This window comes from Sinocyclocheilus rhinocerous, unplaced genomic scaffold, assembly GCF_001515625.1.
Source record: "Sinocyclocheilus rhinocerous isolate Xijiao unplaced genomic scaffold, SAMN03320098_v1.1 scaffold65, whole genome shotgun sequence".
Lineage (NCBI taxonomy): Eukaryota > Metazoa > Chordata > Actinopteri > Cypriniformes > Cyprinidae > Sinocyclocheilus > Sinocyclocheilus rhinocerous.
Window position 1 is genome coordinate 35036 of NW_015662000.1, and position 12905 is coordinate 47940.

Sequence of the window (12905 nt, forward strand, 5' to 3'; positions counted from 1 at the left end):
GTTTACCATACTCCCATGTCACGCTCACAAACCACGCCCAAGTTAACATGGGACAATCGTTTCAATGGATGATCAAACTCTTCAACGAACTGAAGTAAAAATGTATTTTCTTTGCAATATTACTGTATCACATTGTGTCTGTATTGAGCTGTCATGTGTTCTAATTAACAGATATAGATTAAGTTAAAATTAGTGGTATAGGCTACCTAAAGCAAACATGAATTGCAAAGTCCTTTATGTTTTTATTGACAAGCCTGTTCATTGATCTGTAGTTTACTATTGTTCTTAATCAAATTATTTATTTTCTGAGTGATTACATACATACATGCATATATATATATATATATATATGAAGAAAAAAACAGAGATGGGCTACTTTGGCTTGAGTTTGTGTGATTTTACTCTGCTGATTTTATTATCTGAGATCTCTTGATGAACACAGGAAGGCATTTTTTCCACAATTTGTATGAGCAAAATATGTCACATGTATGGCATGTTTACATTTTTAAGGTGACAAAGTGTTTGACAGGTGTTTATTAAAAGTGAACCATGCTATAGGATCTTACTTACTGACTCATAGGTTGTTTTTCTAGTTTCCATACTGTCTTTTGTATGAAAGTCCTGTGACAATCACTCAGCAGCCACAACTTTTTCATGACTGACATAGGCAGAACATATGATACTGTGATGATGAATTATTACATATATGGCTAATATTCCAAAAGACAGTATACATCACTAACCTCATATTCATTTAGCATCTTACACGAATATGATACCTCTCTCCCAAACATTAATTAGAATAGGAAAACCTTCAATATTTACTTTATTGCAGACTTCTTGAACTAAAAATATGACACAAAAGTCTGTCAGCTTCATAAATAATGAGTGTGGGCCTCTTTATATGTAATATAACTTTGAATTATGTCAGTCATCTTCATTTCAGTGGTAACAACCTCACTAACATTTAGATTGAGCCTTTTTGAAGATTTTAGATGACCCTAACACCTGTGAAGAGATGACATCAACCCCTGCAAGGACTTCAGATGATCCCAGCTCTGAATCAACATACAAAACTGCAAAATTATCATTATATTGTAATCATTACGATTACAATATGTAAATCATTGCCTTAACATGTTTGTGCTTAACTGAATGATGTTAACTTACCAGATCCAGTCCGTATCCAGACCAGATCGTGGATCAGCACCTAGAGACGACCACAACAGCTATGAATGTCAGTGGAGACCATGTCAACTAGATGTGCCCTAGAGACAGATCCCCTGCAAAGACCTCTTTACTTAGACAGTCATTGGCACAACTGAACTGAGCTGGAGGATGACATCACTGAATCAACCATGAACTGACTTTAACTGAGAAATTGACTGTTGACTATCCTCATTTTAGAGCTGCTTTACAGCAGAATTGAATTTTGTTTGCATTATTGACACACTATTTCCGTATTTAACACCGTGAAGCTCCTTTGACACAATCAGTATTGTATAAAGCACTATATAAATAGAGGTGACCTCACTTGACTTGACAGAACTCTATTATAAAACTGTACATTTCTGCAATATGGACATTACATTGAGTCATTTCTGACATAGCAGATTTCTCTTTATAGTAAAAGAAACATGCATTTTATGTAAAGCTGCTTCGAAGCTATGTATTTTTTTTTCTTCAACACCTATTTGTTGAACATTCCCTTAAATAATTATTTGGGATAATTCACTGCATCTTAATGCAAAACTATAGTTTGATTATCACTAATTCTTTAGCAATATATGTATAAAAAAAAGAAAGAGAATGCTTGACGTACCTTTAACCACAGCAATTGCTGCTCAAATTACATTGACACAAATTAAGGAATATTTTTTGAACAACTGCCTACACACGCGTTGCAAAGAAACAAAGTAAAAACCTTATTTAATGCATTTACAATTGTCATTAGGGAAAAAAAATCCATTGAAACGAATGTAGCCTAAACAAAAAATAATCTGGGCATATTCTGTGAGACGCGACATGAAAACGCATTAAGACTTCCTTTAAACGGCGTCTGATATATTGAACATCGACAGGGGAAACAACAGTCCAATAATGATATATTCACAAACAATGCAGAAAGCTTTGAAATCTGTTCCGTTGAAAATTCCCTGTGACGAATCTGTGGAGGTCCAACATCTGCTGGAAACTCAGGTAAAACTGTTTGCGTGCCCTCGCACGTCCCCCAGTTAACACTATCCCCAGTTGATCCATAACTACAAATGAATGAATAAATAAATACTATATATATATATATATATATATATATATATATATATAGTATTTATTTATTCATTCATTTAGTATTAAAATGCCACGATGCCACCATTATACTGACACTCATATATATTTTATATATATTTATATACTATCTATCTATCTATCTATCAATCTGACTTAAACTAGGATGCCACCAGAGATCATTCTCAGGATTCTCTCGTACTTGGATCCTGGGTCTCTTTTCTGTATTAGTTTCGTCAACAAGCATTTCCAGGAACTGTCCAACAACAAGTGAGTGAGGTTTTTTTTTTTTTCTTTCTCTCAAAGCTCAAAAATTAATCAAAATCATTATTTCCTCATCCCAATGTCCTTGCAGTTTTATGTGGTATCAGTTTTACATCCGCGAACGTAGCAAAAAGAAGAAAGCCAGTCAAGAAGATCAGATGATACGTGATCTTGGTGTGGTGGGTGTGCAGGAGAGGCCAAAGAGATACTGGAGAAATGCATTCTTCAAAGAAATTGCCGGCCTGAATGTGAACAAGTGGAGAACAAAAGTACAACGCATTGACCCTTATTCAGGACTGCCGCGACATACAGAGGAATTCATAAGGTTAGAGATTCTGGCTTTTTTTAATTTAGTTTATTTGCAAATTCACTATTAATTAAATGTGTAGATCTTACAGTCAGTGTCTCTTAAAATCCCTTTTCATTTTGTGGTTATTATATCCTTTTTTAATATGATGAGGGCATTGGTTTGGCATGGTGACATGTAATCTGTTTCTTTATATAAATATGTACGCATAAATTATCTTGAGTTGTAGTTTCTGGGTTTCTAGTTGTTTTGATTTATTTATTTCAATCCTCTTTTTGTACGTCCCTACATCTACATTTAGTAATACACAACAAGACTTTGTAGTCAAAATATCGTCTTTGTTGTGACCTATCTAATTTGTTGAAGATGGCATATTCCCCATCAAATATATGTCAGGATGTGTTTTTCCCTCCTGCAGTGTCTAGGCTTATTAAAGGTGAGTGTGAGAGTCAGCGTCTTAGATTTGCTCTGTGCTCCTGGGCGATGGGATACGGAAACACGCTTGATGATCTGCAGGCCGCGGCGTGCTGTTGTCTTAACCTCTGATTAGAGCTGCCGGGTTTGCGTGCCCTCGCACGTCCCCCAGTTAACACTATCCCCAGTTGATCCATAACAACGGAAAAGCGAGACTGAGCAGACAACAAATTAAGAGGCACTTAAACACTCTTCAGAAGAGATACAAATTATGTCTTCGCAATCCGTGAAGACCCAGAGGCAAGATGCCGGGCAACCCTCAATTATTAAATCAAAATCCACGTCCAGGTTGTTGTTACTTCTATGTTATTTAACATCATTCTGACTTTAATGCTTCTGTACTGCAGAGCTCTGCTAGATCGGTTCAGTGTGTTTGTGTTTAATTTTCTCAGAAAACAAAGAAAAGCAGCTCTACAACATCCATCAGTCTACAGAGTGACATCCAAACGCAAAGAAAAGACTTGTGAAAACTCCTTAGAAAGGCAAGTTTTGCGAGTATGGTAACTTTAGCTTTACAGTGACTTTCTTGCTCGCATCAGTAGAAAAATTAATTAAATAATTGATTTCTGGTTAGTTTAAAGTAGCGATTTAAGTCGTTTTTCTATATTATTACTATAGTATATATACTATATATAGGCCTACTATAGTATATATATATTAGGTATGTTGACATAGCAACCGCGCGCGACGAACATTCTGTCTCAACAATTTGTTCCAAACTGCGTGGTACTGTTAAAATGTGTGTCATGCAATATCCACTCCTCGCCGCCTAGTGGCAGTATGTTTTTCCTGAATATGACAGTAATTATGTCGAGAACAACCCCCGGAAGCGTTGACTCAAAGAGCGTGTGGCATACAGGGGCAATGAAAATAATTGTGGTCCCCTCAGAAGGCTGGGTGAATTGTAGAAATAAATTGCTTGGCCCCTACCTCTTGCCCAGACAAATCCCCATAGGTTCCTCAGTTACAAAGACACCGAAGGATGAGATTTACTTCGGTAATAATCATCTCCACTGACTTGCAGACACAAACAACAGCTATTAATCTCTCTGGGACTCTGCTTGTATCTCTTTTTACAGCATTAATTGATATCATATGGTGCCAATGCCCGGCACATAATGCATCATATTAGGTATTTCCCCAACCTAATGCCCTGCTTCTTTCAGAATTAATGTCATTCATTGCTAGTATCTTGCCAAACAGACACTTCCCTGCTCTTAATCAACTGAATTAGGTTAACAACAGTACCTGCATATAAGTCAGGCAGTCAATCAATCAATCTATTATTTTTACTTTCAGTTTTCATATTTCTATCTGAACACAGTTTTGATTCTCAGGTAAATTAATCTTATTTTAAAGATGCTCAGGATACTTTTGCAGGAAAACTAGATACAAATACAGATTATTTTTAGCAGCCTTTTTTTAGTGATCTTTACCTTGTATTCTCCACATTTAAAAATAGTTTTGTATTTATTTTAATTTATGTATGTATGTATGTATGTATGTATTTATTTATTCATTAATTTGATTAACTTGCATTATTAAATACAAATATCTCTGAAAACAACATTATCTTTTAGTTTTCTTATTTCAGAATTGTAGCATTTTTGCAAGTAAAGAAGTTTATCTTGTTTTAGGAATGGTCTTTTTTTTTTGTAACCCATTGGCAACATTTATATTATTAGAGTATTGCTTTATATATGCAAATTAATAATAAACGTATATGTGTTGTATGTGTATATGTGTGTATATATGTATATACGTGTGTGTGTAATATATATATATATATATATATATATATATATATATATATATATATATGAAAATGCTAATGAATAATAAACTTACTTCAAAATGTAGTATCTGAAAAACAATGTTACCTTTTAGTTTAATATTTTAACATTGTAAATTATTATTATTTTTTTTTGCAACTAAAGAAGTGTATCTTGCTTTAGGGATGTTTCAGGAAAACAAGATAAATATACAGATTAAACATTATTTTTTCATCAGCTTAGTGTTTTTTTTTAATGCATTTTATGTATCATTCCCCATTGCATTCCCCACTTCTTCAAAAAACAACAAAAAAGCCATTGCCCTTAAATGATCTGAGAGCAGAAGTGTCAGTCGTGGTTTGTGTCATGTGTGTCTGGCAGGAGTCTGTGCATTACATGGGAGATCACAGTGACTGATGGGAGAGGACGGCGGAGCACCTTTGAGCAGTCTCATGCCTTCTTCAGCAGTACGGCTGTTTTTGTGTTCTGGGGCGCTGTCACTTGGCCTCCTTTCAACCAGCTCACCTCCCTTGAGCTTCACGGAGTGTTGCGGGTGCCCCTCGATTGTCCTGCTCCTTACAGGTGTGGTAGGTGCCTAAAATACAAAGGTACAGCTTTACTCCAAACTAAATGAGTGATGTAGTTGCTTCGATCTTGTGTCTTTCAGGCCAGGCTGGAAATCAGTTATGTCCAAAATAAAGCTTCAAGGAGAACACCATGAATTGTGTGTTTCAGACAAGATTGTCAAGATGCTGCATGTTGGACAGGGCGTAACTTTGGGATTCTGGAAGGTATTTTCCAATCCTAGAGTTCACCTTGTATGTGGAGAAAACGTGCATTTTGTGACACTTATTTTATTTTTTTTGGTTTGTATGTATTTATGTATTTTTGTCTTTTTTTTTTGTTTTGCTTGTTTTTTTGCTTGTTGCACGTGATTTTTTAAATTTATTATGATATCGTACTCTGTTACTAACATAACCTCGGTTCCCTGAGATTAGGGCTGTGCGATTAATCGAAATCGTCATAAAATCGCGATTTGAGCTTGCGTGATTTCTAAATCGCTTTATAGCACGATTTTCTGCGCCCGACCTCCCGCAGTATGCTATCCGAACCAATCAGAATGCAGCGCGCCTAAATGGAGATCGATACTTCACTCGTACTGCGTCTGTTTAAGACGCTTTGGGGAACCAGTACAATCCCGCCGTGCTATGCTAGAGGAACGACTAATACTTGAACTTGTCTTAAGCACCCAAGGGGGCCCAGAGGGACCAAATATTTTGCAGGGAAGCCCTGCAAAAGGCAGTAGGGCTAAACTCAGAGACGTCGGCCCAGCCTTGTATGATCGTCCCGAAATAATTCAGTACAACCTCGGAACTCACTGAGGGCCAAGAACGTACATGGAGGCAAACGCCAAGCACTGGTTGTCATACGACAGAGCCAAAGAAGAGTATGCTAGCATAATAGCATCAGTTATCCATTTGGAAAGTCTCTGCTTCGTAACCGGACAACTCTTGGTGCGGCCACCGAAGCATACAAATAGCTGATCCGACCACCTGAACGGGGCGGAATGCTCAACATAGACTTTCAGCGCCCTGACGGGACAGAGTAAGTTCAACTCTTGGTCTTGCTCCGAAGGAGGAAGTGCCGATAGAGTTATTACCTGTGCTCTAAATGGAGTAGAGAGCACTTTAGGTACATAACCGTGCCTTGGTTTCAGGACGACCTTAGAGTCGTCGGGCCTGAATTCGAGGCAGGTGGGGCTCACTGATAGCGCCTGCAGATCTCCCATACGCTTTAACAATGCTAATGCTAGTAGCAAAGCAGTCTTAAGTGTCAGGGGACGAAGGTCAACGGACTGTAGTGGCTCGAAAGGAGGGGATTTGCCTGATTACCTGTGAGGATCAGGGCGATCGGGGGAAAGCGTAAAGGAGGAGGTTGAGCCAGTCGTGGGCCAACGCATCCTTGTCCTTCAAAACGTAAATTGGGCAGTGAGAGTTGTCTTCTGAGGCGAAGAGGTCGATTTCTACCTTGCCGAAGATCTCCCAGATTCTCTAAACCGTATGTGGGTGGAGCATCCACTCTTCTGAGGGGATGTTGCTCTGATATAGCATGTCTGCTCCCTGGTTCAACCTGCCCGGCACACTGCAGAACATTCCCTGGAGCACGCCCCATTCCATCGTTTCAGCCAGCACTGAAGGGGCCGCATGCGAAGCAGGCCCAGCTGAAGTACCGGAGACGCGGAGGCCATGAGGCCCAGCATCTTCTGAAACGCCTTGAGAGGGCGAGTGGCTCCAACTTTGAATGAGGCCACGAGCTGCTGAATAGCCAGTGCACGTTCTGGCGCGACTACCGCCCTCATTTGGGCTAAGTCGAGAACCGTTCCCAGGAACGAGATCCGTTGGCTGGGGGCATGACCAAACCATGACAAACCACTCTTGGCAAAATTGACCCTGATTCCCAGGCATTCTAAGTGGCTGAGGAGGAAGGATCTGTGAAATAGTAGCTCATCCTCCGACTGGGCCAAGATGAGCCAGTCATTGAGGTAATTCAAAATGCGGATTCCCATCTGTCTCAGTGGGGAAAGAGCCCCATCCATGCACTTCGTAAAAGTGCGAGGAGCACTTTGACAGTCCAAAGGCAAGGACCGTGTATTGATATGCCGCTCCCTCGAAGGCGAATCTCAAGAATCGTCTGCAGTGGGGGGCTATCTGGATGTGAAAGTAGGCGTCTTTCAGATCCAGCGAAAAGAACCAGTCCCCTGGGCACACTTGCGAGAGGATCTGTTTTAATGTAATCATCCTGAACAGCCGTTTCATGAGGGCTTGGTTCAGGTGCCTGAGATCGAGGATGGGCGACCATTGCCATCCTTTTTGGGGACGAGGAAAATAGCAGCTGCGGAAGCCTGACTCGCGTTGAGCTGGGGAAACCGTTTCTACGGCTCCTATCACCAGCAAATTCATCACCTCAGAGCGCAGGACGTGCACGTCTTTGCTCTAACCGAGGTGGGAACCACGCCACTGAATCGCGGGGGTCCTTGAGCGAATTGCAGTGAATAACCTCGCTTTATTATCCCCAAAACCCAGTCTGGCACTCCGGGGATGGCCTGCCAGGCCTCAGCCCGCCTGACAAGGGGGTTGGATTAATTCGAGCGGCTGGTCGCCGTATGGGGACCCCACACTCAGAAAAGGAATTTTGCTCTCTTTTGAAAATGCTTTCAAAAAAAGGTTCGCTAGACTTAATGCTCTCATAGCGAGAGCAGTCAGTACCCGTGCGCGCTGCCTCAGCATGGGCGTGGCCCAGACGCGTCCAATTTGAAGCTGTCAGTGATAATAATCATTAGTGACAGCATTCCCTTTTAATCCGCCTAAAAAGACCAAACCACTCATTAGAAGAGGAGTACCGATGATCTTTGTGTAAACACTCAGGCAGATCAAAAATGCTGCGCGCATTCTCTCAGATCCGCTCGTGGCGGACGAGGGAAGGGGCGGGGCCGCCTTCATTGAAGAAGACGAGCCGCGAGCAAAGCAGAGCGAGACATGGACTCTCATAGTGAGAGCGATCTGTCTCAGCGAGCGCAGCCTCAGCGTGGGCGTGGCCTAGGCGAGAGGCGCATTCAAATACGAAGCTGTCAACGATATTGAATCATTGGTGACAGCGTTCTGCTCCGATCCTCACATGTAAACACACTGGCGGATCAAAGGGCTGCGTGGAGAGTGATGCATGCGGGGACTTGCCGGCGTTAAATCACTCATGCCTGATCGCTGAGCATTCCGTCTCAGTGAGTGCGCAGCTCACTGCCCTTCTGCGGCAGATCAAAGCACAGCGGGGAGAGCGAGCACGCGGGTACAGTGCCGGCATGCGAACGCGAATATTTTTTTGGAAATACATTAATACTTTTAATCAGCAATCATGCATTAATTGATTAAAACACTAAATTAAGACTTTTCCATTTTTACAAAAAATATCTATTTCATATAAATGCTGTTCTTTTGAGCTTTATTCATCAAAAAAAATATTTTCAAAATGTTTTTAAAATAATAATGATAAATGTTTCTTACAAATCAGCATATTAGAATGATTTTTGAAGGATCATTAGCACTGAAGACTGGAGTAATGACCCTGAAAATTCATAGGAATAAATTTCATTAAAAAAAAATAAAAAAAAATCACTAATTTTAAATTGTAATAATATTTCACAATATTTATTTATTTTTTGTGTGAATAAATGCAGCCTTAGTGAGCATAGATAACAGACTTCTTTCAAAAGCATTACACATATGACCAACATTACATTTTTGAATAGTAGTGTGTATATTATAATAATTATGATTATCATTATTATTATTGGTAATAATGGTCTTCATAATATAAAAATAATACAATTTAATTAATAAAGCAACAATTGTTAATTCTGTGCTTCTTATACAGGACCAATGGGGAATTGCTTTTGTCATGGTAAACTTGCACAATCACAGACTTGTGGAAAGAAGTCTTCATGCATCTATTAGGTATTGCTTTATTTTCTCTTATCATTTTGTATTTTTTTGCATTTACAGAAGACTATTTGCTCTGTCCCCTGTTAAAGCCCTTCCCAAAATTTAGTATGTATTTCATTTTTTTAATCCCTTTGGTTTATTTTTCTCTTTATCGCTCTCTTTCTCTCTCTTTTTAATCGCAGATGTGTCTGAATATATCAGAACCTAGATGTCAGTTATGTATCACCATCAGTATAGTTTGGTGGTGTAATAACTCCATCTTCTGGTGAAGCTGAACACTGTACAGCTCTGACTCATCAGTTGTTACACTGTCTGTTTTACTGCCATACTGTCTCTACAGTCCTCAGTGTGAAAAGGTAATTTGACACCCACTTTTGTAGTTAATCTCTTTCTTTCTCTTCTTTATCCCTCTTTCACACCGCTAGTCCATGTCCAGCAGCTGGAGTCAGTGCTTTATTTGATGATGTGGACCCGGAGTACGGTCTCCATGGATACACTGCTTACGTTGAACTGCACAATACAGTGAGAGTCATCATGTCTGACCGCTTTTCCCAGCTGTTTTGCAGAAGAGGTAAAAGCAGACATTGTGCACTCTGTAATAAGAATAAGAGTTCAAATTAACAGTTGAATAGTTTACAATGATTTTGAAATCAGTCCCTATTAAACTAATAGTTTACATTCTGAAAATTGACATCCAATTTATAGTACAAAATAAATAATAACCTTATAAGTACATGAATGAGCTGTTGTTACAGTTTTACACTAAGATTCCTCGACAGTTGATGGTACTAGATTGTTGACAGTAGATGGCACTAGATTCTAAAAAATGAGTGTTGTCCTGCTTTAAGCAAAATTAAGCATTTTTACCCTTAAATAGTGTATTTGAGCATCAAGTTGAGCATTTGTCTCTACAAATATTTCATATAATATATATATATATAATATATATAAATATTTTTTTATTTTGTTTTTTTTTGGCAAATCGGCATATTAGAATGATTTCTGAAAGAAAATGTGACACTGAAGACTGGAGTAATGGCTGCTGAAAATTCAGCTTTGCCATCATAAGAATAAATAATTGTTTAAAATGTATTAAAATAGAAAATAGTTATTTAAAATGGTAATGCTATTTCAAAATATGACTGTTTTTACTTTTATTGCTGATCAAATAAATGCAGTTTTGGTGAACAGAAGAGACTTCTTTCAAAAACATAAAAATAAGAAAAAAACGTAGTGACCCCTTTCGAACAAATGTGTATTATTCAAAATATGACCAAAGGTATTTGGATATTTTCTGATTTACTTCATACAGCCCTGAAAACCACTTTTTGATTAAAGATGTTTTGAAATAAAAAATAAAAAATAAAATGGAAATTGTAAAAATAGGTTTTTTATACAAGGGACAGGGCCACTGATAAAAAACTATTTTATTTAGTGTCTTAATTATTTTTGGGCTCATTATATCTCATCTTTGGTAGACAACCAAAAAGTACCGAAGTGCATCTCTTTTTATTTTATTTTTTATTTTATTTTACTCTCCAGATCAGATTTCTGATGGTTATTTTCCACTGGAAGTGATCAGTGAGAATAGCAGATCCCCAAATACTCATCTGGTTGGAGACGTCAGCTTGCCTTGGAGGACTGAAGCTTTACATGGAACTATCAAGGTACAGAAGCACCACACTGGTCCAGTCATCCTCACTTTCTTATTCACAGCACTTAATACTAATATTAGGAAGTTTTCATGGTCTAATTGCTGTCTCCAGGACTGTTGCATGATCAACCTCACTGTATGGGATGAAGCCAACCAGCCTTTTTGGTGCGTCAGTGCTCCTGTTGTGATGACAAAAGCAAGTCAGGACACGGTATCATATGATTTTGAAGGCGGGAGTTTCTCCATCCTATACCGAGACTCAGAGGGGAGGGTGGAGATGAGGCTGAAGCAGATGGAATACAAGGAACAGTATTTTGTGGTTAATCTAGTGATTTACATTGCTGTCGCCAAAGTGAATAAGCACTTTGGGGAGAGATTATTGAAGACTTTGTGTGCCATTTCGGTTTGTATGACAACCGTTTACTATATTAGATTTAAAATCAAGCGAGGCTGCTGCAAAAATTTTGTAGCAAGATTAAACTCCTGTCAAGATTATTGTAGCTTTTTCTTTTCAGGTTAATGTTTTGGCTGATCGTTTCTATACATTTTAATATCACCAAACACTTAAATATACATTTTCACAGACCATTATATTTTAATCGCAGGATATAAAAGTCAGGCTGTCACGAAGAGAGGGATTTTCATGTCAAGTCTGATAAAATACAAATAATAGAATAAAAAGAAACCCATAAAAAAAAAAACAGACTCAAGAGCTAAGGAATAAAAATGGACCTTTAAGCTGGATTTAAAAGTGCCAGTGGAGGAGGAGGATCTAATGTGTGCTGGGAAACCGTTCCAAAACGGAGAAATCTCCCTTACAGCGAGAGCGGGACAGGAGGAAGTTGATTGCATGACCTTGGGGCAGAGTATGGATGAAGGAGTTTACAAATATACTGTGGAAAAATACCACGCTGGGCCGCTTTTGTAACTAAAAGCAGAATTGTGATTGTATTGGTAATAGCTAATTGGATTCTAATAAGGAAGATGTGATCTCTTATTTTTGATTTCAACTATAAGTCTCACTGGCGTGTGATGAACCATCTGGAGATGTGATTGAGACAGGCCTGGATACATATAGTTACAGTAATCAAGCCGGGATTGTTTCCAAGTCCTTTCGTAAAATAAACTTTCAATTTAGCAGCAGATCTGAGCTGAAAGGCTCTTAATGAAGCAACTAATCTGCTTGTTAAAAAGGACACCAAGGATCTCTATATTATTGTGCTAATTGGTGCATAACTGCTTACTGAAACCAATGATGAAAAATGTTATTATAGTTAATTTAAAACCATAAAAAATTTATTTTACTTATTTTATGTCAGCTAGTTGCCAAGGAAACATCTAAACATCTAAAAATAACTAAAGCTGCAATAAAATTAGTAATTAGTTATAAGTAAATAAATATAAATAACATTAATATATATATCAGTGCTGTCAAACGATTAATCGTGATTAATCGCGTCCAAAATAAAAGTTTTTGTTTACATATTATACAGTGCTGCTTGAAAGTTTGTGAACACTTTAGAATATTCTATATTTCTGCATAAATATATACAAAACATAATTAGATTTTCACACAAATCCTGAAAGTAGACTAAGAGAATCCAATCAAACAAAGGAGACAAAAATATATACTATATATATATGTACTATAT

General features: G+C 38.1%; 1 protein-coding gene across 1 annotated transcript in view; it reads left to right on the plus strand.

The window, feature by feature from the left end:
• The first annotated feature begins 2452 nt into the window (after positions 1–2452).
• LOC107727197 (F-box only protein 15-like) overlaps positions 2453–12905 on the plus strand; it is a 12518-nt gene continuing 2065 nt past the window's right edge. The window contains exons 1-8 of the mRNA XM_016536989.1: positions 2453–2556; positions 2642–2875; positions 5485–5685; positions 5771–5894; positions 9532–9611; positions 10025–10170; positions 11142–11266; positions 11366–11656. Of these exons, the coding sequence (XP_016392475.1) occupies positions 2453–2556; positions 2642–2875; positions 5485–5685; positions 5771–5894; positions 9532–9611; positions 10025–10170; positions 11142–11266; positions 11366–11656 (1305 nt within the window). The remainder of the gene's footprint in view (positions 2557–2641; positions 2876–5484; positions 5686–5770; positions 5895–9531; positions 9612–10024; positions 10171–11141; positions 11267–11365; positions 11657–12905) is intronic.